At 36.2% G+C, this 25,782-nt stretch overlaps 1 protein-coding gene across 1 annotated transcript in view; it reads left to right on the forward strand.

Moving 5' to 3' along the window:
* The window catches only part of LOC100375196 (dedicator of cytokinesis protein 1), a 67,026-nt gene extending 51,239 nt beyond the window's left edge, over positions 1–15,787 (forward strand). Inside the window, exons 35-48 of the mRNA XM_085504465.1 lie at positions 215–304; positions 451–555; positions 840–984; positions 1,624–1,705; positions 1,942–2,026; positions 2,256–2,342; positions 3,453–3,629; positions 3,755–3,838; positions 7,128–7,268; positions 8,488–8,681; positions 10,264–10,432; positions 10,600–10,690; positions 11,612–11,760; positions 11,922–15,787. Coding sequence (XP_085360591.1) covers positions 215–304; positions 451–555; positions 840–984; positions 1,624–1,705; positions 1,942–2,026; positions 2,256–2,342; positions 3,453–3,629; positions 3,755–3,838; positions 7,128–7,268; positions 8,488–8,681; positions 10,264–10,432; positions 10,600–10,690; positions 11,612–11,760; positions 11,922–12,248 — 1,926 coding nt within the window. The 3' untranslated portion in view covers positions 12,249–15,787. The remainder of the gene's footprint in view (positions 1–214; positions 305–450; positions 556–839; positions 985–1,623; positions 1,706–1,941; positions 2,027–2,255; positions 2,343–3,452; positions 3,630–3,754; positions 3,839–7,127; positions 7,269–8,487; positions 8,682–10,263; positions 10,433–10,599; positions 10,691–11,611; positions 11,761–11,921) is intronic.
* The last annotated feature ends 9,995 nt before the right edge of the window (positions 15,788–25,782 follow it).

Consider the following 25,782-nt stretch of genomic DNA (forward strand, 5'->3'; position numbering starts at 1 on the left):
AACATGGTCTTGTTGATGGATTTAGTAAATGTTTATATATTGATGTGTTCATCGTGACCAAAATTTCTATTCATCTTTCTTCTATTGATGATAAAAAAAATATTCCCTTGGTGCTTCCAAGCTCCAAAAAGTAAAAATATTTTATATATACTTCTAGCACTGTGATAAAAATCTGTCTTACAAAACACTTACCGGTACTTTTATCCTATTGTAGATGTGGGAGAATGGTATCATCCTTTGTAAAGAGTTAGTACACCAGTATGAAACAGAATTGTTTTTGTACGGGCAACTGAGCGATCTTCTGGTAAGTAATAGTATAGGATTTTCTGCCAGAGTACCGATAAGCTAGATTCTGCTTCAATAAATTATATAAGGCCATAAGGTGGCACAAAGTTTAACAAAAGCCATTGTTAATGCACTAATATTCATGTTATAATATTTCATTAACAGAAACGGCAGGCCACCTTTTATGATCACATAATGATGACACCAAGACCAGAACCAGAGTATTTCCGTGTTGGGTTTTACGGACAGGGCTATCTGCCTTTTCTACGGGTAAGATTATTTCATGATTGTGTTTGTTAACAGTGGAAGTTGAAGCGGTGATTCATGTGAATTTCTATACGTTTCTATTTCTAAAGTACATTTCTAATATATTCTGTTGACTTGTATGCCATAACTTGGTCATTTTGGTTGTCTTCTTGTAATGCCATATTCTGTTATACAGGGTAGTTGATTTTTAACTGTTCTCACCAGTTTATCATCACTTTATCTCCTGTGTGTTGGTCATCATCTCGCATACAGCAAGTAATTCTCACATCTAAATGTTTATTTTTCAGAATCGCGTATTTGTGTATCGCGGGAAGGAGTACGAGAGGCTAGGTGACTTCAACAGCCGACTACAGAATATGTATCCTATGGCCAAGTTAATGGTAAAGTCAACTACTCCTCCAGGCCAAGAAACCAAAGAAAGCAAAGGACAATGTATCCTTTTATAATATTATATAATTATAATATGGGAGTCTTGAGTCCACTCAAATTGTTACAGAAACAAGTGTAACATGTACTATGTGTTTTTTTAAATGTTTTTGTGCCCGGCTGGACATTGAATGTCACTGTTGTCTCTTCTGACTTTTTTTTTGTATGTACAAGTGCTAGTGCTGACACATTTTTGCCATAGAAACCATATTCATGTTTTGGACTACATGACAGGGCTGTGCGGCCATCTCTCTATCAAATGGCCATTTAATGCGCCAGTGGAATTGGCCTACCCATTGAGTCTGTGTCACACTTACCCAGGGTAGGGGTCGACCCTTTTTGGGTGTTCAGCCTAAGTTAGGATTTGAACTTGGGTCTACCGATCATGAGTTTGTTTATGCAAAATTTGAATATAAACTGCACAATGACCATGGCCTTTTAAATATATAAAATTTGTCACTCCACAAAGTTCTTTTTATGAGAACTAAACTTTTATTTGATTATGATCTCACTTGGTAAATCATTGAAATGTTTGCAGTTGTTTCACAGTTTTAATAATTGTATTATATTAGCAGCATTTATTGTTTAATCAACATACAAACTTAGTGTTTGAGTTGTTGTTTCTTACCTGACATATTTGTTCAGATCTTCAAATTTTCACTGTACATCCTGTTCAAGAAGAGCATAAACGATTCAAAGGCAAGACTGTCAGTAATCAAATATTGAGGTAAATTTGGTATTATTCAAATTTTGAATTGTTATGCTATTAAATGCTGTTAAGTACCATAGCTCTGATGGCATTCACACTTTGGATATATGTAGTACATTATTATGACTGACTGGTCGCCATACATATAATACATTTTGGTTGTGAAATTGTACCAAAACATTTATTAGATTAATAATTTTAGTTTGAAAAAAAGTTATTACAGTGTTCTTCTGATGTTTTTATGTTTGTTGTAGTTATTACAAGGTTAATGAAGTGGACACATTTGTTTATTCAAAACCATTCAGAAGAGGGAAAAAACAAGAAGATTTAGATTTTGCTGTAAGTTCACTTTATTGTGTATTAGTCTGAAACATTTATTTCCACCTCTCCCAACATCTGTCCACACTTGGTTGCTGTACTGCTGACTGAAATCATCTGTGGGACCCATGCAATAGGTCATCCTGAATCATCAACTCACTACAAACATACATAATAGAAGAGATGCAACAGCTCTGGTGCAATAATTTAATAACTTAACCTCTTTTTATTTGCTTATTTCATGTTATAGAATCAATGGTTGCAAAGAACATATTATAAAACAAAGTATAAACTGCCTGGTATTTTGAGATGGTTTGAAGTCGTCAAGGAAACCACTGTGAGTAGTTTTTCTATTATTTTAAATAATTAAGTATCCCCATTATTATGTACAATATGATTGTATTGGTGACTGTATTATGAGAATCCGACAAGCTACTTTCACATATCAGGTCATTGAATGCATCCATATATGGTACTGATGACCTCAAGTCTCACCTTTCAAAATGGCGGCTGTGCTCACTAAAGGTCTATCAATCTTACACATTTTCTAGTGTTAACAGATGCAAGGTTACGATATAAGCCTCAAAACAAATTCAAGAATAATTTTGACTGCCACACACATCTGTAGTTACGTTTATGCTATGGGTAAATTATTTTAAATTCATGTTTTGTTTGAATCATCTAATGCCAGCATACTCCCCGTGTTTTAGTACCGGCATGTGATCATCGTTTGTCAACTTCATACCATACAACACGACTCTAACATATCCTCTTGCAATAAATGATTTTCACATTGAGGTATTAAACAACAAACTCTAAATATATCATAGTAAGCCATGATGACAGGTCACAAAAACTGCGTTTGAATTCTCGTAAATGAATCAAGTTTTTACTGTACTAATAATACAGCATATACAGGTCACTGGTAGCATAGTGTTTGTTGCATCGATTCATGATCGATATATTCCAGTTCAAATCCTACCTTTGGTTGAACACCAAAATGGGTCGACCCCTACCCTGCACCAAATCCACTCTATAAGATTCAATCAATAATGGATGTGACTTTTGGAACCCTGGTTAACGCTCGCAGGTACTTGTGTTTAACTGGGCCTGGTTGACATCAGGATAGCTCATTAAATTGTCATTTGATAGACATACAGCACTATCATGTACTTGTAGTCCCAAACATAAATCCGCTTTCTGTGGCAAAATTTACTATAAGTCAGCACTTGTACATGTACTTGCAAATTTCACATTGAAAAAAATCAGAAGGGACAAGAATGACATTCATTGTCTGAAACTGTCATCTGTCACCCAAAAAATACAGCATAATAATGATTGGCCCATATTTGTTGAAATCTTCTAAAGTAAGCGAAATATACCACTAGTAAAAGCCTGAAATTTCACTTAATACCCTTATTGGCTTGTATTCATATTGTGTTTTTAGAAAGAAGTCAGTCCCCTGGAACACGCCGTAGAGACAATGGAAGAACAAAATGATAAGCTGAATTCAAAGATAAAACAGCACATTGCAGATCCAAATGTACCATTGAATCCACTCAGTATGCAGCTGAATGGAATAGTAGATGCAGCTGTACAAGGTGGGCCGGAGATGTATGAAAAGGTATGTATGAAACAACACAAACCATAGAAATGTGAATATCCCATTTGTTCCAAGGATTGGAAGCTACAAGCAATAACCAAGATATGAACTTCTGGAAAAATGTTTATGTTTTATTTTATTTTCAGGCTTTCTTTTCTGAGGAATATCTGAAGGAACATCCTAATGATCTAGAGTTGATAGAGAGACTTAAAGATGCCATGTCAGAACAGGTAAGTCTACAATCCTATCAGAAATGTACATTATTCATTTTACCATAAACTGTTCCTGTAACTGGGCCATTATCGTAACTTGTCCAGTAACTAAACCATTATCCCAACTGGTCCAGTAACTGGAACAATATCCCAACTAGTCCAGTAACTGGAACAATATCCCAACTGGTCCAGTAACTGGAACAATATCCCAACTGGTCCAGTAACTGGACCGTAATCCCAACTGGTCCAGTAACTGGACCATTTTCCCAACTGGTCCAATAACTAAACCATTATCCCAACTGATCCAGTAACTAAACCATTATCCCAACTGGTCCAGTAACTGGAACATTATCCCAAACTGGTTCAGTAACTAAACCATTATCCCATCTGGTCAAGTAACTGGAACATTATCCCAACTGGTCCAGTAACTGGAACATTATCCCAACTGGTCCAGCAACTGGAACATTATCCCAACTAGTCCAGCAACTGGAACATTATCCCAACTGGTCCAGCAACTGGAACATTATCCCAACTGGTCCAGCAACTGGAACATTATCCCAACTGGTCCAGCAACTGGAACATTATCCCAACTGGTCCAGCAACTGGAACATTATCCCAACTGGTCCAGCAACTGGAACATTATCCCAACTGGTCCAGCAACTGGAACATTATCCCAACTGGTCCAGCAACTGGAACATTATCCCAACTGGTCCAGCAACTGGAACATTATCCCAACTGGTCCAGCAACTGGAACATTATCCCAACTGGTCCAGTAACTAAACCATTATCCCAACTGGTCCAGTAACTAAACCATTATCCCAACTGGTCCAGTAACTAAACCATTATCCCAACTGGTCCAGTAACTGGAACATTATCCCAACTGGTCCAGCAACTGGAACATTAACCCAACTGATCCAGCAACTGGAACATTATCCCAACTGATCCAGTAACTGGAACATTATCCCAACTGATCCAGTAACTGGAACATTATCCCAACTGATCCAGTAACTGGAACATTATCCCAACTGATCCAGCAACTGGAACATTTTCCCAACTGGTCCAGCAACTGGAACATTATCCCAACTGATCCAGCAACTGGAACATTATCCCAACTGATCCAGCAACTGGAACATTATCCCAACTGATCCAGCAACTGGAACATTATCCCAACTGGTCCAGCAACTGGAACATTATCCCAACTGATCCAGCAACTGGAACAATATCCCAACTGGTCCAGCAACTGGAACAATATCCCAACTGGTCCAGCAACTGGAACAATATCTCAACTGGTCCAGTAACTGGAACAATATCCCAACTGGTCCAGTAACTGGAACAATATCCCAACTGGTCAAGTAACTGGAACAATATCCCAACTGGTCCAGTAACTGGAACATTATCCCAACTGGTCCAGTAACTGGAACATTATCCCAACTGGTCCAGTAACTGGAACATTATCCCAACTGGTCCAGTAACTGGAACATTATCCCAACTGGTCCAGTAACTGGAACATTATCCCAACTGGTCCAGCAACTGGAACATTATCCCAACTGGTCCAGCAACTGGAACATTATCCCAACTGGTCCAGCAACTGGAACATTATCCCAACTGGTCCAGCAACTGGAACATTATCCCAACTGGTCCAGCAACTGGAACATTATCCCAACTGGTCCAGCAACTGGAACATTATCCCAACTGGTCCAGCAACTGGAACATTATCCCAACTGGTCCAGCAACTGGAACATTATCCCAACTGGTCCAGCAACTGGAACATTATCCCAACTGGTCCAGCAACTGGAACATTATCCCAACTGGTCCAGCAACTGGAACATTATCCCAACTGGTCCAGCAACTGGAACATTATCCCAACTGGTCCAGCAACTGGAACATTATCCCAACTGGTCCAGCAACTGGAACATTATCCCAACTGGTCCAGCAACTGGAACATTATCCCAACTGGTCCAGCAACTGGAACATTATCCCAACTGGTCCAGCAACTGGAACATTATCCCAACTGGTCCAGTAACTAATCCATTATCCCAACTGGTCCAGTAACTAAACCATTATCCCAACTGGTCCAGTAACTGGAACATTATCCCAACTGGTCCAGCAACTGGAACATTAACCCAACTGGTCCAGCAACTGGAACATTAACCCAACTGATCCAGCAACTGGAACATTATCCCAACTGATCCAGTAACTGGAACATTATCCCAACTGATCCAGTAACTGGAACATTATCCCAACTGATCCAGTAACTGGAACATTATCCCAACTGGTCCAGTAACTGGAACATTATCCCAACTGGTCCAGTAACTGGAACATTATCCCAACTGGTCCAGTAACTGGAACATTATCCCAACTGGTCCAGTAACTGGAACATTATCCCAACTGGTCCAGTAACTGGAACATTATCCCAACTGGTCCAGCAACTGGAACATTATCCCAACTGGTCCAGCAACTGGAACATTATCCCAACTGGTCCAGCAACTGGAACATTATCCCAACTGGTCCAGCAACTGGAACATTATCCCAACTGATCCAGCAACTGGAACATTATCCCAACTGATCCAGCAACTGGAACATTATCCCAACTGATCCAGCAACTGGAACATTATCCCAACTGGTCCAGCAACTGGAACATTATCCCAACTGGTCCAGCAACTGGAACATTATCCCAACTGGTCCAGCAACTGGAACATTATCCCAACTGGTCCAGCAACTGGAACAATATCCCAACTGGTCCAGCAACTGGAACAATATCCCAACTGGTCCAGCAACTGGAACATTATCCCAACTGGTCCAGCAACTGGAACATTATCCCAACTGGTCCAGTAACTGGAACATTATCCCAACTGGTCCAGTAACTGGAACATTATCCCAACTGGTCCAGTAACTGGAACATTATCCCAACTGGTCCAGCAACTGGAACATTATCCCAACTGGTCCAGCAACTGGAACATTATCCCAACTGGTCCAGCAACTGGAACATTATCCCAACTGGTCCAGCAACTGGAACATTATCCCAACTGGTCCAGCAACTGGAACATTATCCCAACTGGTCCAGCAACTGGAACATTATCCCAACTGGTCCAGCAACTGGAACATTATCCCAACTGGTCCAGCAACTGGAACATTATCCCAACTGGTCCAGCAACATTACAATGACAATCACTATCATTTCTCATTACAGGAATTTTAAAATCGTCTTCAGATGTCATTGCTGAGCTGTATTTAAATAATTACATTATTAATTAATTAATTAATTAATTAATTAATTACTTTTAATGTTGATGTGTGTTATTTGTAGATTCCTATATTGGCGGAAGCTTTGAAAATCCATGGAGAGAAATGTCCACAGAATCTACTCCCACTGCATAAAAAGATGGGACTTAATTTTGAGAAGAGGAAGGCTTTGGTAGAGCAGAGATATGGGAAAAGAGTGAGCAAGGTAATATATTTGTTACAGTGCATGAAGCTTAGTCGGCTTACATCTATTTGTTTTTTAATTGACTTGGCAATAACAAACAAATTCATGATTGCACTGGGTATTTTCATTCTACCATATTAGGAAATGCAAATTTCAAATATGGAACAATTATGCGTGTAAGCGTCCTCTAATAATAAAAACAAACATGGCTGCCACCAGGGTTTGACCAGACCCCTCACAGGACGTTCACTAAATCTTTTCTAAACGAATTTGATTTTGGCATTCCCATGATGTATAATAATAAGGTTATTACGAGGATACTGCAAAATATGCACTCGAACAGTATGCGGTCGATAATTCTGCTGTATTGTCTTTGTGCATACTTTGCAGTATCCTCGTAATAACCTCATATTACCGTTGCTAAACCAATTGTGTTTTATCATATTGTTATCCATGCTGTAAATTTGTAAACTCAATTATTGATATGATGTGATGCAATAATTGAGCACAAACAGAAGGTTAATATCACATGTGTGCTACGATGTGTCAAATTTTGTTTCACCAACATCTCAAGAACCACTTAGTGAATTGAAATGAAATTTCTACACAGTTATGATGAGCTTGATTAGATGTGGGTGGAAATATGTGCATATTAATTAGGTGATTTGCTTAATAGACTACTGTCAGCATGTTTTAATGTTATTCTAACAGTTTGCGCAAATGATTGAAACTTGGCACATGCATACTGTTTGTGTAGTTGAAAGACGGGCAATTGTTTCAAATCTATTTGTTTTAATTAGGTAATTTGCATATAACAATTAAAGTGTTTCAGTATGTTCATTGCATATTTTCGCAGTAATTTGCATTGATATTAACATACTTGTGTAGATGATATCAGTTTGTACATATTAATTAATTAATTTACATATTAATTAACTTTTTGACTTGTTTATTCTATATCATAAGAGTAGTTATTTCAAATTTATTGAATATATCTGTGTAACTGAAAATCTGACACATGTATCTGAATATTAATTAATTAATTTGCATACTAATTAAGTATTTTCATTATTTTGTATTCTACCAACAGTAATTACAGTATATCATTAGTTTCAAATCTATCTATAAAGTAGCATGAACAATTTTGAGTGAGGAATTGTTCTATGTTAATTGCTCAGTAAACATCAATGAACATTGAATTCATTTGGTATCATTTGTTGTATTCTCGTCCTTTTTTCAGGCGTCTGATTCTCTGTCATCTGGGAGCGGAGATTCCCAGATCAGCAGCAACACAACAGCACTTCGACGTATTACAGTAATGGGAGCCGGATCCAGACCAGCTTCTGTTATATCAACTGGTTCAACTGAATCTGATAGAAGGGGATCTGGGGGCAGCTACCAGCAGATTAATGTTGATCCTCAATTTTCCACTCCGTAAGTGATGTATTTCCATCAGTTTACACTAACAATTTTTAGCTCCATGATTGTTAGTCAGCGTCCGCGTCTACTTTTTATTTTGTCAAGCAGAGCTTATCATATGAGTAATTGTCCGAATAATTGCCTTAATGCTTTGATACTTAATGTACATGTATATGTACCTTGGGTAGACCAGATTTGTTCATTTTTGTGAGGATATCTTCAATTCTCTAATTTTGATGAATATTTTTGGTAAAAAGTGATTTTTTTGACTTCTTGTTGAAAACGGCAAGTCAGATTTCTTTGATCTATACATATAGGTACCAGAGGTAGACCTCTCTCAGATTTGTTCATTTTCTAATGATATTTTAAGTTCTTTAATTGAAATGTGCATTACTAACAGCGGAGCTATCTCAGTCGACAGGCTGCTTGTTGTCATTTTTGGTGATAAGTGATATTTTTCAAATTCTTGTCAATATTTTTGAATTCTACAGCAAGTCTGATTGCTTTGATACTATACATATTGTTCATTTTCTAATGATATCTTCAGTTCTTAATTGAAATGTGCATTGCTAACAGCGGAGCTATCTCAGCCGATAGGCTGCTTGTTGCTACCAAACATTATCTTAATGTAAGGGCTGAAATATTACCAAAAATACTATTTTAAGGGTCTTAGTGTAAAGTCCACAGCTAAAAAAAAAAATGTAACTTATATTTCATCCAATCTTTCACTTACTTCATTTTGGAACAAATTTTGTAAATCCCATTTAAAAATGGTTGTGTCCAGGAGCATTGCCTTGAGTTGAAGAATATATAGTATATGTATATATCTAAAAACTTGTCAATATACTAGCTGCTCTCTGATTAGTCTTGACTTTTGGGTATTAGGGCCAGGCAATCAATCTGGCTTGCTGAGACAGAAAGTGCTGTAGTCAAATCAAGTATCACTGGCAATGTTCCCTTGAAATTACAGTGTTGCAAGGGAGATCAGATCGATGAAGAGACTGTGGTTCAATTTATTCAAGCATTCGCCCATAAGAATTAAATAACATGGCACATATTAATTTTCAAAGCCCCCCCCCCCCCTCAATTAGATCTGTTTCTGGGTTCATATCAGTTCCAAAGACTGTGCTCGCAATTTGTTGTTGTTTTTTATTAGAAACAAAGGAAAAAAGGAGGAGTGTATGTATGTATTCTTGATGTTTTATATTACAAAAATCATTTTTTTAAAGAAACTTTCAACCAGAAACAAATATTTTGTTTTGGATTAGAGCAGGATTTTTAAAAGCTGAGACATTTTAGACCAACATGCAGACCTAAAATTAGAATCAAGTCACTGATGAAATTGTTATAAATTATAAATATAAATTTCACTTGATATCTCAAAAAAATAATTGATGGAAAATTTGATACTAATCACCATGTCGTCTTGGTGTATTATGCTAAACATTTGCATGTGACACATTAAAGGTGTCTATAATATTGACTTAAACTTATTAACGTGACCATTCCTGTTCATAGTCATTCCAGAACTGAACTGTCGTTATGTGACCCTGAAATGTTTTTTCTAAAGAGTGCACTTTTCCTTTTTCACTAACAGTCCTCCAGTGCCGCAAAGAGCGCCATCAAGAATGACACCAAAGATATCACCAACCAAACCCATGGCAAGCAGCCCTTGTGTGGATCCATCATGGCCGAATAATACCAACAGTCCTCTCTCCAGCAATGATAAACAGGCAATGAGGCAAACCATTGTGCTGGAAGAACCGGTTAGTACATTTGTCACTTTTTACTTCACTATTATGCCTTACCTGTGACTGGATGCCATTATCCCAGTTTGGAGCACTGCATGGCAATTGAAAAGAATGTATACGTGGTTGAAACTTACTTTGTTGGCATGTGTGATTCAATAATTATGTGTTGACATATTTTACAGATAAAACCACAAAGGCCACAGAGACCAGCACAATTAGAAAAAAGAAATAGTAGTCAGATTTCACCAGCTACAACTATAGCTACAGAAAGTGGTAAGTCAAAGAAACATGACACACTTGTAACAGTCATAGCAATAGATTGTAGTATGCATGCATGTATGCCATGGAGTTAAATTGCTGTTAATAATGAATATTATATAGTTTGTGTGACATGCAGAGATTGTTGGTTTTTAGCTCTGCTGTCGACTTTGTCGAGCGGAGCTTATCAAATGAGTGATTGTCCGTCGTCGTCCGTGTCAATGTTTTACTTTTCCGACTTCTTCTTGAAAACTACAAGCCTGAATGCTTTGATACTTGGTGTATATGTACCTTGGGTAGACCTCTCTCAGATTTGTTCATTTCATGATGATATCTTCAATTCTCTAATTTTGATGAATATTTTTGTAATTTTTGGTAAAAAGTGATATTTTCCACATCTTGTTGAAAACCGCAAGTCTGATTGTTTTGATACTATACATATTGTTCATTTTTTAATGATACTTTCTGTTCTTTAATTGAAATGTGCATTGCTAACAGCGGAGCTATCTCAGCCGAGAGACTGCTTGTTTTAGTACAAATGTAGCTGGATTACTGTAGAATACTTTATTTTAGCTGGAATTAATTTTCACTGAAAAGACGTTTTGGGTGTTTTGTATGGAATTTATATTCACTGATAATTGACAAGTTGAATGTAAAATATAGGAAAAAAGGTATATTCATTGGATTTCCAAGTGAAAATAAAGTATTTTACAATATATGTAAATGATGTTAATTCCTCGAAAGGCCAAATCAGTTATGCCCAAATCTTGCACATTTTCATGCAATCTTCTATAATTTCTCGTATGTTAATTTTGGATCAGATTAATATTATTTTCTATAAGTCTTAATCAAAATATTGTTGAAAATATAAATATGGAAAATATTCCATGGGTTTATGTGTATGAAATGGTTAAGTGTATGTTTGTTTTGGAATAGGTGGAGGCATGCCACCGCCATTACCCTTGAAAGAAAATGCAGATTATTCAAACCTGCCTGATCTTCCGTCTGCATCACCTGCAGTCACATCGCCTGCAGTTCCTGTTCCTCCGCCAAAGCATCGTCATACTACGTATAGGCAAGACCAGGTGTGTATATTGTTCTTTTAATTTCTTTATTTCTGTTTCTCAGACGTACAAGGTCATTTTTCAACATGATAAACAGATTTGCATATTCAGTTGTTTGTATCTAGCATGTAAAATGTTATAAATAGCCTTTTGATTGCCTTTCAAAACTGTTACTTCTACAGCCCCTCCCAGATCCAAGTTTATATGAAACTCCTCCAAGGGCTGCAACTACAAGACGGCCAAGGGTATCTGGCTATGAAAGCCCTGGCATTCCAAGAAGATTGGAGACAGCGCCAGCACCAGCACCTGAGAACATACATCGTCATACTGTGAGTCCTGATGCCAGACTGGTGGAGATTCATATTGACAATTCATTTAGTGAAGCAAATGATGGCACTATGGAAAACAATATAGCTACAGATGCTAGTACAAACAGAACTGAAACTGAGAGTCCTAGTCGGAACCGAAATACCAACAGTATAGCAGGGCCCGACAGCACCTCATTGTGATAGTGGTTGTTGCCAGAATGGGTTTTAAATTTCAGTTATTGAGTGAGTCAAGTTTTATGCAAGCAGTTGAAGAACTTAAAGAGAAGACACAGCTGCTACACATGTATATATTAATATTATTTGAAAAAGGCATTGTACATAGTAATATTGAATGAAAGAATACCTACATCTAATTTTATGTCAATTAATATAAAGTCAGCCTGTGTTGTCTTGATACGGATTACGGCCATGGTAGTCACGTAGTATCAGTCGTGAGTAGAAATTGCCATAAGATGAAATCATGAATATTAATATTGTAATAATTTTGTGTCCTTTCCCATCACTAATTAGTATAACCAGTAACCAGAATATTCCCTTCATTAATTATTATACCCAGCAAATAAAACCTTCTGAGGAAAATACAATGACTGTCTCTTTTGCAGTTGATGGAATATTTTAATTTAATGTTCAAATACTCCATCCCTAAGAACATGCTTTTGTTTTATTGCTGTGTATCACACTGTAGCCAATCCTGAAAGTGAAAATGCAGATTTTGTGTTTTCTGTCATTTTCAGCCATATCAGATTTTTTTCTGGTGAAGTACAAATAATTACAATTCATTTATACTAACCTTTGTAGCAAGTTGTTTTTGTAATTGCCTGTAATTCTAATAGAACTAAATATATTTAGCTATAGAGCCTTGTTATAAGTCTGGCGCCCTCACAGTTTGGTAATTGCAAGGCTACAATGGGAAACTGCTTTATTAACCTGGTTAAAAATGTTAAATTAAAACATAACAAGAAATATAAAATGTTTCTTACCATTCAAGGAATGCCAAGTTGTGGTCTATGCCTAAGCACTACCGCAAAAATAGATCGTCACCAGGGAGCCTCTTTGTAAGTTTACTTGAGAAGCCTTACCCCCAGCAAACTATGAGAACACCAGAGTCATGAGAGGGTTCTTTTAGCATTGCACATTTTATTTTTCACATAATTTCTAATTATCATAAACAATAACTTTTTTTTCTAAGCATGTCTGAGTACCGATGGCTTGAACTAATCCAATGCAAAATTTCCCCCAGCTTCCAAAAGAAGTCTTATTGCTTTCCATCACATGCGCTGTCTCTTAGCAACCAGAGAACTCCATTTTGTGAACATTATCTTGAGATATTTACTACGATATATACTGCCAGCTGTAAATATGTCAAGCATTGTTTTCTATTGTAAATCAAGTCTTTTTTGAAAACCTACAATTGATTAGTTTAATAAGTTTTTTTATTTACTCTTTTTTATCATTGGGAAATGTTGTATGAAATCAAAACTATTTTGTTGTCATCTAGTTAAGGTCAAATTCATCACTATGCACATGCTGACTTTACAACACTGCACCACTATGAGTAAACCGTATAATTTTTTATTATTTTGTAAAATTGATCATGACTGGTGAAGGTAACTGTAGTTTGTCAAGAATGCCGCAGAGATTACTAGTAAATGTAGAAGAATTTCTGAAAGTTAATTTTAGTATTCACGTTTGACAATTTAGTATTTATTTTTGCTGAAGCAAAACCGATCATGAATATTCAGTAAGTCAGGGAATTTATTGAAAAATTGACAGTGGAAGACATTCATAATGAAAAACTACCATATTTGTTTTATTGGAAGTGCATGTTGGTATTTACAAAAATTAAAAGGTCATAGTTATCATGGCACTTTCATGATTCCCTATGTCTACATGAAATTCAAACGCTATGACAATGTAATTAGCCGTGTTACTAATAATGTCACCACAACAATTCACATCACATCATTAGAACCATAAGGTCACAACTACATTCAGTGAATTTCGTTCCACTTGATGAAATCTACAAGACTATAACACAGTTGATTCCAAAGTGTCGTTCTTGGACGTTTTTGTCACTTTTCACACACGTTAGCATTCTATAGTTATGTTTTGGCTGGTATTACCAACGTAATAATTCACAGTCTGGTCTGTCATACATGTGTTTTCAGCACTGTTGATTGTCTGAATGACAAAAGTTGGTAAATACAAATTGTTTTGTCCTGCATTTACGTCCATGTCTTCACAGGTGTGAGTAGTTGATCTTTTCATTGCTTTCTCATAAATGTATCTGGCTGTGCTCGTGTATCTTTTGGTTTTTAAATAATAATTTTCATAAATTTTAACAGCATCAGCAATATCTTATGGAGATTAAAAGATTAAAAACTATTTGTGTCTTTCATCATACAGCCTCGATTTTCAGAATTGTAATTTTCTTTCATTGTTTGTCTGTTTTTTTTGTTATAATGTGAACCAATGTACTGGTTTCTGTCCCATAATTCCGTGCAAAATTTCCAACTTTAAATGTTATAATTTCTAAATGATAATTAATTTCATACATTTGTAATTTTGTTTTGTAAAAAAATAAAAAAATTATGATGTTGATTGCTGGTAAGTTGACTGATATACAATGAAGCTTTGTTATCCCAACATGTTGCTATTTAAATTCTTTTTCATTTTCTTGTCTGAATTATTATATTGTCCATAAAGAAGGTTATAATAAATTTGGGGGAATTTGAATCATTACATTAATATTTGCATTGAAGTCCTATTGATTGTTTTTCAAATCAGAATAATCACCATGGAGAAATCACAAAACTTGTTTCCATGGAAACATTTTGAACTATTCAGTTGGTGAAAAATCAAGCATTTGTATTTGATTTTCTCTTTATTAGTTGCATACTGTTGGCTTAGTACTGTATTTGTTGTATTTTTGTGTCTATTCTATCTGCCATTGAGATGCAGTAAGGCAAAAAGTGTGTGTTCGGTTTTATTTATAAGTATGCCCAACTACCAAGATAATTTATGGTAACATTACTGATCATTTATGTGGGTTAATGCCCATTTATGGACATATTGCTGATTATTTATGCTAGGTAATGCCCATTTATGGTCATATTGCTGATTATTTATGCGAGGTAATGCCCATTTATAGTAACATTACTAATTATTTAGTCAAGCTCTTCAAATACAGCAAATATGGTATATAAATGCCAACAGTGTGTAGTGCCTTGTCCAATACTCATATTGTAATCAGCAATATTTACATAATGCAATTGACAAGACAACTACTGGTAACATTTCATTTTGTTGTCACAGCATGGTGCCCTCCAATGATATGAGAGTATTTTATTACTAATCTTTTCAGTACTTTAGTTCTATTGGCATATGTCTCCTAAATTACCCTCAAAATCCAAAGTCTTTATGAACATGGTAGCCACTGTAAATAAACTAAGACAATTTGTATTTTTGATAAGGTTTCTTTTTAAAATTTTAAGAAGCAGTTAATTGTACTGAGTTTTAAAAAGTTTTGCACTCTGATGATACTGGATACTAATTGTCTCCAATTACGGCAAACATCATTCATAAGTTAATTCTAGTTAGTGAAGAATGAGTTGAAAGTGGTTGGGATCTGATATCTTGTTTAATTATTCCTTACAACTTACACAGTTTTTAGAAGAATGTATATTGACCAAGAAAATAATAAAAATATTAAACCTGAATAGTTGTATTGTTTGTAAATTGCAGTAAAAGTGGATATCTAAGAAAGTGTTAATCACCAAATTTAAACTAGAAAAACTGATTTAGCTAGTTTTGTTACCTTCAACAGAGCAAAGCTATTCTTTGAAAGCTACCATCTCAATTACTTTTGTACCGGTACTTTGTTTTTAGGTATCGTCATTTCTTTTTTTAGGCGTTTTTGATAAAAACAATGCTATTATCTTGAAAACTACAGGCTCAATTGCTTTGAAACTTTGTATAAAGTAGCTTTGGGTGTACCTTAATCAGATTTGTTCAGTTTGTGACAATATCTTTAGTTCCCTGTTTTTAGCTTTGCTGTCGACTTAGTCGAGCGGAGCTTATCATATGAGTGATTGTCCGTGTCAATGTTTTACTTTTTCGACTTCTTCTTGAAAACTACAAGCCTGAATGCTTTGATACTTGGTGTATATGTACCTTGGGTAGACCTCTCTTAGATTTGTTCATTTCATGATGATATCTTTAATTCTCTAATTTTGGTGAATATTTTTTTTGTTTTTGGTAAAAAGTGATATTTTCAACTTCTTGTTAAAAACGGCAAGTCCAATTGCTTTGATATTACATATATAGGTATTACATGTGGACCTCTCTCAGATTTGTTCATTTTGTAATGATATCTTTAATTCTCTAATTTTGGTGAATATTTTTGGTAAAAAGTGATATTTTCGACTTCTTGTTGAAAACCGCAAGTCCAATTGCTTTGTTATTACATGTATAAGTAATATATGTGGTTCTAATTCAGATTTGTTCATTTCATGATATCTTCAATTCTCTAATTTTGATGAATATTTTTGTATTTTTTGGTAAAAAGTGATATTTACGACTTCTTGTTGAAAACCGCAAGTCCAATTGCTTTGATATTACATATACTACATGTGGACCTCTCTCAGATTTGTTCACTTTGTAATGATATCTTTAATTCTCTAATTTTGATGAATATTTTTGTAATTTTTGGTAAAAGGTGATATTTTCCACTTCTTGTTGAAAACCGCAAGTCTGATTATTTTGATACTATACATTTTGTTCATTTTCTAATGATATCTTCTGTTCTTTAATTGAAATGTGCATTGCTAACAGCGGAGCTATCCCAGCCGAGAGGCTGCTTGTTAAAGATTATTTTCATCATATTTGCTAAAAATTACTATTTTCGATTTTTTTCTGTGGATTTCTGTGAGATTTTTATTATCTATTCTCTCTCTTTTATGGGGGTGTGAAAAATGCTACTTTCGACCAGATTATTGTGTAGATTATTGTCTAAACTAGACAAATAGGGTTTCGTTATGCAAAAAATGTAGACTAGCTGGAGGGAAATTTGTTGGGTAACCTCCAATGGTTGCCTAGCAATACCAGGCACTCTTTCCTTGGGTTAAAACCAACCCTCACTAACAAGCACAAGAGGTACCTGAGAAGAAAGAGTTGGTTGTGAGTAATTCGTTGTAACTAATGCACAATAAAACTTGCTAAATCAAATTTTCTAGTTTATACTAGGGAGTCACTACTACTGTCTTGTTTTTAGATTATTGTTCCAGTAATCTGCAACCAACATATGAACAATGGTGGCTCCATCACAGAACTCAAAGTTTCTTTTTAGAAATCTCTTTAACCATCTATTTTAGGTATTTAATATGCTCCTGAGTATTCTGACTTTGATAAGCAAGAGATGCTATATAATGCAGCTCGTAAGGAGAGACATCTATACTACAAAAACCAAGACCAATCAGACATCCCTGAGACGTGCCCTGTAAGTTTGATAGACCATTGGTAAATCCCCCTTACTCCTGGCAATGTTCCTATCTACACTGATCGACAGTATGGTGCCCGGGGGGGGGGGGCAGTTGATACATAGATGGGTATGGAGGTGCCCCTGAGTGCTCAAAAGTGTGACCATTTTTATACCTGGATAGTGGCAAAATTTATACCCATATTTATACCAAAGTACCATTTCTGTCATCACTATTTATTCCAAATAAAACAGTTACCGTATTTGCTCTATTAGAAGAGCATCTCCAATAGAAGCCAACAGTTGCATTGTATATTGATTTATTAAAATATGTATTTTGACCATAGAAACACCTCTGTCACTTACATAAGGGCATATTATTAACAAAATGTTCAGGTTATTTAGGTTGTTAAATGAGAAAAAAACTGTTCGCTTTCTCTTTGATCTCCTTAAGGGTCCGCTATCAGAAACTGGGGCTTGAACAAGTATACCAAATCGGAAAAATAATACCGATATTTATACCTATCTTGACCATAAATAAGACCGATACTTATACCTAAAATCCAAAAACGAGACTCATTTCAGCAGACCCCCCGGGCAGCAAACTGGTCTTCTCGGCCTTTTCTCAGAAAGACGATTTTTCTTTGAGCTCGTCTGTTTCCCTGCCCTGATTTCAACGCTGAGGGCGGTTAATAATTGGGGCAGGGAACCAGAGTGAGTTTGACAATTGACAATAATTCGACTAAGTTTATGGCTGACACTGTGGACATTGTGAAGTCACATGAACAAGATACACCATCTATATTTCCAGGCATCTCACAAGCTTTGATTTGAAATGCGTACAGTGACCACCTATTTTATTTACAGCCAAAACAAAGTCAGCTTGGACGTTCAGTTGCGAGACATGACAAAATAAACGCAGCGAGTGCCACATTTCGAAAATAAAAATACTAAGTAAACGCAATCAAATGCGCCGACCACGCGCGTTGGAAATAAATAGAACGCGTTGTGACGCGGTCTCACCAGCCACTCACGCAATATAATTACGCTATTTTCAAACGCACTGTGCATGTGGGAAAGCGATGCGTGAACTCGAGAAAAATTATGCTAGTGTGAGAACACGCTTTATACCCCGCGGAGTACTCGCTAAGGCATCGAGAAAATTTGCCATTTCAAAGGGCACCCCTCACAAATAATTGTCTGCGATTTTGTGAACATGACGTGCAAAACACGAATATAGCAAATTATCTTTTTTTCTGTAATATTCGTGTGTAATCAGTAATTATGAAAATAATTTATGGGTACATATGGAATATATTTCGTTATGAATTATACTGTAAAATGACTAATTTTCACTGGGTTTAAATTTCACTGATTTACTATTTCAGGCATATTCAGTGGGTTTTAAATTCACGGTTTCGTCATTTAGATAATGTGTTCTATGCTAAATTTTACATAGCATTTTCCAGTCAGCGAAATAAGCTAAATTAAAACCCAGTGAATAATTAACCCCTTTACAGTACTTAATATAAATTTCTGAATTATCTTGTCAAAATCATTTTTTTCAGTTTGTTTTTTCTCCCCAAAAACGAAATAATTTCATAACCGTAGCCGTTGTCTTCGTTGAAAATTCGCCAATTCACCAAATCGTGGTTGTGAACTGTTTAGCTAATTTTTCAAAAGATCATATGGTTACTAAGTATTCAATTCGTATTATGCCAACCATAGACCTTAAAATATATATTCTAAGGTCTATGTCCCAACTAGTACTCGAATATTCTTTCGGAAATTTGAGACATTGTTCAAAAAATCATCCTGTACAGGGATATGTCTGATGACAACTAATAATACGCAATTATCCATGTAGTACTAGAAATTATTGCTGATACTAATTACGTTTTTATCGGAAAGTTACTCGAACGTGTAGTAGACGAACATAATAGTACTGTCGCATGTCCTTCGTCTTAGCCACATAACCACCACAGTTCGCTTCATGTATGTAACAAACGAATATTTAGCTCGATGATTGATAAACATATATTCACCGTTGCTTTCATGTTACGTTAATACAAACATGATTTAAACTTGTCCTTTGCGGTGTTTTTTTCTTTGCCGAAATATACAAAAATAGCACGTGTGTGTGCGTTTCCGTGAGTAAAAGAGGCAGGCGAGACTCCTTGCCACAACGTGTTCTATTCATTTCCAGCGCGCGTAGTCGGCGTCTTTGATTGCGTTTATTTTGTTGTTTTATTCTCGAAATCTATCACTGGCTGAGTTTATTTTGTCACGTCTCACAACTGAACGTCCAAGCTGACTTTGTTTTGGCTGTATGGAGACCATTTCCCAAAATCCGTAATATATCGACCAAGTATGTAGCATATATAATAAACAAACTCGCTGGTATAATTCCAAATATAGTCGTTTGTGTGTATATGTTATAAGTATATCGCGTTCATTAAAAATGATAATGTTCTTCTCTACATTGTACTTTATGGCTTGTTTATGCCAACAAATATTACTTCTTGTCAATCTATTTTTCTATTTGTATCTTTGTCCCAACGAAATACTTTTATCACTATCATCCATCTTATTTATTGTACCTTTTAGCTGTTATTTCTGACTTTTCCGTCCAATATATGCCTATCGACTTTTTAATTATTCCAAAGTGGCGATACTAAAAAAATCCAGCATCTTAGCTGGGTTGTTCAAATTATCCAATCTACATATTAAAATATAACAAGCTAATTTGCATATTGTAACTGTATTTATTTATTTTTGCATAACATTAAGAATATAAAGTTGATATTGCAGTTCAATTAATTGCATTGTTAACAGACTGTACAGAAATTAGTAGACTACATGTGCGCATGTTTTGGGGCATACATGGCAGTGACAATATTTGATGTGAAAATCTGCCTATTAATAATGTGGACGTTTTCTGTTCACTGTCAATCTTTTTTCCCTTTTTTAATTTATGATAAAAAACGTCGTACAATATGCTCAAAATGTTAGTATTGCTTTCTGAAGACATCAGTGAAACAAATACCGGAAACGCCGTGTCGCAATTTATTGCAAAGGGCGCAATTTATTGAAAAGGTGTATGTCCAAATCCAGGGCAGTAGGCAAAAGTGTAAGATAAGCCAACTTAGAGATTAATGACAATTTTTAAATGTTGACGATTTATTTGAATAATGACAATAGAATACATTTGCTTGGAATAACTATGTCTAAATGTACCTTATATATGTACATAATTCTGGCTGTACCATTCGCTTATATTATTTTTGATTCCACATTCGATATAAAACGCATTGTATCCTTCGAGCCGTAAGTTATGAGAAGTATTGAACAGCGCCACCACTGGCCATTTTTCGTTTTGGCCAATATCCAAAAGGAACAATTTCGTTTTCAGGGGATTTCGCGCTAACACCTCCATTTCGCGATTTTTTTTATTTTATTTAAACTACAAAAACAAATTAATCGCCCGACTGCGCCAGTCTAGGCAAGACGCAAAACCAATACATGTACGAGTTCGAGTCAAAACATGTCACCACTGACGGTGATGCTCGTAGTAATGTTTTATCATTTCTAGAATGTAACTAATAACTTATTTTATCCAAGAAGAAAATATTCATGTATTATGTCTAGTATTATATTAACCCAGGCACTCTTGCCTATCGCCCTTGGTCTAAATAGGGTATCCTCGGGGCGGAGCTACGTCACAAGACGTTCCACGTTGCTAAGACGCGCACCACTGTACATGCATTTCCATGTGCTCTGTGCGCGCTGCTGTGGAACGCCGGTCGAGCCGGTGAAAATTCGAGAAAACAACACAAACTCAACTTTGAAGTAATCCTGAAAAAGTAAATTTATATATGTTACACACGTAGGGATAATCTTGTTACACTGTCCAGGGGAGTCTCAACAACTATCCCAAAGTACCGTTTTCTGCGAGTTTTTGGCCTTTGTTTTCACCGCGAGGGTTGCCAGGCGGTGAAAATGCCCGTATGTTCGCCCCGAGGATAGAGACTGTGGTCTACTATATCACATCAACTTTTAGTCGCCAGAGCTAGAAACAACATTTGGTTTCTTAAAACATGAAATGATGTTCTGAATAATCGATAAGATTACAATATATGAGAATGTCGGGTATGTGTAATTACGCTATAACAATGCAATATATGTTACGTCACAGTCCCTCTATCCTCTAGAGGGACTGTGGTTACGTGTTTAACTCAGCATTAACCTAGAGGGTGTATTTACTTCGATATTGGGCTGACAATGTCAGTCGGTGAAAATACTTTTGTTCACTTCTGAGTGGATAGGTGCGGTACCCATGTCGAAGAGAGGAATTATGTAGACCATTCCGGTCTAGCTGATACTTGAGAGTCTATGGTATATGTTTAGAATGATACACTCTTAAAGTACTAAATACTAAAAGTAAGTTCCATAGTTCAACCATTACATGAAAATTGTTTTTTTATTCAAAATAAAAATGTTTATCTTGGCAATGCTAACCATCGATGGATTTAGGTGATGTGTGTTCTATTTGCAAACCAACAGACCAATGAACTCTCAGTGACCTTTGTCTAGACTGTACAAAACTTGCTAGTTATGGAAATTGCCACACTTATGCAGAAAATCATCAATATTCTGTATTACTGAAAAAAATTATAATTATAAAATAGTTGCATTTTGGCGTTGTAGCATTGTACAACCGCGCCATTATACAGATGGTGGACCGCAGACAACTATTCAGCAGCCTCTTACAACTCCGCTTTGGAATTGATATCTAACAAATATGCTCCCCGTGTGAAATTCCATTTGTTGAGACTTCCCATCTTGTTCATTGTTGTTTAAAATTACGTCTTGTCTAGTGTCTGCATGTCTTCCCGTGCCACGACAACCTCCCACTCACTGTCCAATAGATATTCTGTTTTCTGTCTGATGTCTGGGGACAATGTGATGCTCATTGCCCTCACGTGGAAGCCATGTATCATTTGCGTGATTTAAATCGATGTAAAACATGAAACGTAAGGGACCACATCAAAAGTTTAATGTAGGATAAAAAACTTAATTCCTTTAGTTTTTTCCCAAACCCCCCACCCCCACCCCCAGTGAAACTTAATTGATAAATATTGATCATGGCGTCAGACTACACTCACCATTATTTGTAAATACAAATTGATAATCGGACAGTAGTATGGCATAGCAGTTGGTTCTAGTTCCATGCCCTGAAATTGACCTCATTTGACGCACATATTTACACTCTGACCAAACCATTTTCTCATCTTGGATGTGTGTTATTTTTGTCCATGATTGGATAGAAAAAAAAACTACAAATACTCCAAGATTTTTTGACTTCATTAAAAAACAAAATCGTTTTTGTAGGATGGAAACTTTTTGAGGTCAACTCACCACCCCCCACCCCACCCCCAAACTAAAGCAAATACGTTTTTTATCCGACATCGATCTTTTGCCGTCGTCCCTAAATAGATATAATGATTTTGAGGAGGGGACTGTACAATAGAATATTTAGTAAGCCTCTGAGGATCCAACATAGACGTATTTGTCTTGCCCCAGTTTGGATTTGCATCTACGCCCTTTATCTGCTAACAACTGAATAATGTGATTTTATTAGTTCTAGTTTCATCGGTGACAACGTTGTGGTACGAGTATGTTTGACGAATTACTCAATATTGATTGGCGTGGCTTCATACAACCATCACATGGACACCGACACTATAAATAAGAATAATATGAGATTATTACGAGGATACCAAAAAGTATGCACGAAGACAGTACAATACGAGTATCGACCGAGACGCGGCGGACTGCCATCATCAGGGCCATCATAGTGTTTGTTTTTATTATTAGACGACGCTTACGCGCGTAATCGTTCCATATTTGGAATTCGCATTTCCTTATATTGTAGGATAAAAATACCCAATGCAATACTGCAAAATTACAGAAGTATAATAATAAAAAACTAACTGTGATAAACTATATTTGTTGGTTCTTGTTCTGTTGATACCATGTCATGCACAGGAAGAATATTGATCGATTCATTTCCAGTAACTAGCATCAGGAATTGCAGATATTGACCAGTTTCACTGTTGTATTAAACGAAATAATCAAATTGTGAAAACATATTTCTATTCACACATTTAAAAGTGTCTCTAAGAATGTGTATTTAGCTTGTGGGAAAACTAAGACAAAATGTCTCACAAGCGACTTGTAAGCCCCCGCATCGGTGTTTCTGTATCTGTGTATCGAACACAAATTTCAAAATTTGTATAATTTTGCACCAAATATTCCAACACTTATCGCCGATTGTTCGTTACTTTTATGTGTAATTTATGTTTGTTCTATAAACTTGTGGTTTGGGCAAATACTATTATACGTATATGCAACTCTGTTCGAGTGTGCGCAGTGTGTTGGGCTTACAACTACATTGCCCTTATTGTACTAGTATATATGTATTGTACGTTATCTGGGGCATACCGAGATGGAGGTATTCCACTTCATTCAAACGACCTACATCTATGTACAATGTCACCGTGATCAAAAGGTTAAAATATGAACTTTGCAAAATATTTCACGAATTACAGTGGCGCGGATTGTTTCTTACTTGGCGTGACACGGTATAAAGATGACGGTTTCCATGGCGGATCAGAAGAAATCAATGCGCGTACTTCTTACGTGTAAACAGCAAGCTAATTAATTTAGAACTGGGTCGGCATCCTTGTTTCCAGTCTGATGCTGTCCCAGATGATTAATGAAACAAATCAAAACAAATCATAAGATTCAGTATGGTGGTGGTAGGAAAAAAAATCTTTTAAAATTTGAAACTGTTTAAGAAATCCTGTAAATAACCACATAAATAATTTACGCAATTATAGACAAGTTGTTGGATATTATTTAAAGATAGTCCCTAATCCAATTCAAATAGATCAGTCATTATGAAATTAGGGATAAGCATACTTATATTACAGACTTGAAGACGTTAACAGACTTGACAAAGAACGCCGGTGCCAAATATGTGAAAACATTTTGAAGACTAACCGCATCTCGTATTCCAGTGCAAAGTTTATTATTACTATCGAAGTGCAACTTTTCCACCAAAAAAATCACATAATTTGAAATCGCTGATTTATATAATTTAGTAAACTTTTTAATTCGGCTTGCAAAATATATTGACTACTTCACAAACATCGTAGGAGTTTTCTACCAGCCGGGTAGCTTCCATTGAGCAGGAATATAGAAGCATGTCGCCGTATGTCACCGGTGGAGTCTATAGAAAAAGGCGCCTACTTTTTCAGTCGTCAGTCTCGGAAAGAGTCTGCAGTGAGCACATGCAGATAATAATCTCTGGAAATCAACACAAACAGCGTTCTTCAAGCATAACAATTGCTATTTCTGGTGTGAAAAATCAACAAAAGGCCGCTTTCAAGCTTTAAAAGTCGACATTTCGGCGAGGGAAATGGTCCGTACGGAAATACACAATAAATGATAATCTAGTGTCAGAAGAGATACACGTGTTCAGTTTGGGAAAGGATGGATTTGTGGATGTACTGGCGGCACATTCCTACCATATTGCCAGGGTAGTACCCACACCCTGGGCCAGACCCCATTCCGCCGAGACCTCCCCGACATAAACATATTCCTACATATTTACATCATTTCGAATACCCTGTCGCAGACAAATGGCTTTTACTGGAATTGGGTGTTAATATCAACGATTTTGGAATCTCATCGGATCGTGTAATAGGAGTTCAACAACGGACGTGTATTCCCGTCCCCTACATGGAGATTTAAAATTCAAGTTTAACATGCGTCCATCAAAGTTTGTCGAATAAAACCATCAGCTGGAATCCCACTTAACTGTTGAGTATGTTATGTTATGGAATAATAAATAAGTACTTTGTTAAAGTTCGCTTCTCAGCATGACATATGGTTTTGAAAACTCATAACACCCCCCCCCCCTTATTCCTACTACAGTACTTGAAACCATATAAGCCTAGATCTCATTGGCATGCGTAACGGAACAGCCTTCTGTGTTCGCATGATATATGTATAGACTGTTGATTGAGTCAAGGGGCAAACTCGGTAATTGGAAATATCCCGCATAGCATACACTACCAGGCCTATGTGAAGCAACTTTCCGTCGTTTTGCTGTCATCAGAAGAGTTCATTGTTGTCGAGTAACTTAAGACATTGTGGTTCGGTGTCAACAGA

Source organism: Saccoglossus kowalevskii, chromosome 10 (genome assembly GCF_978046115.1).
Source record: "Saccoglossus kowalevskii chromosome 10, keSacKowa6.1, whole genome shotgun sequence".
NCBI classification, from domain to species: domain Eukaryota; kingdom Metazoa; phylum Hemichordata; class Enteropneusta; family Harrimaniidae; genus Saccoglossus; species Saccoglossus kowalevskii.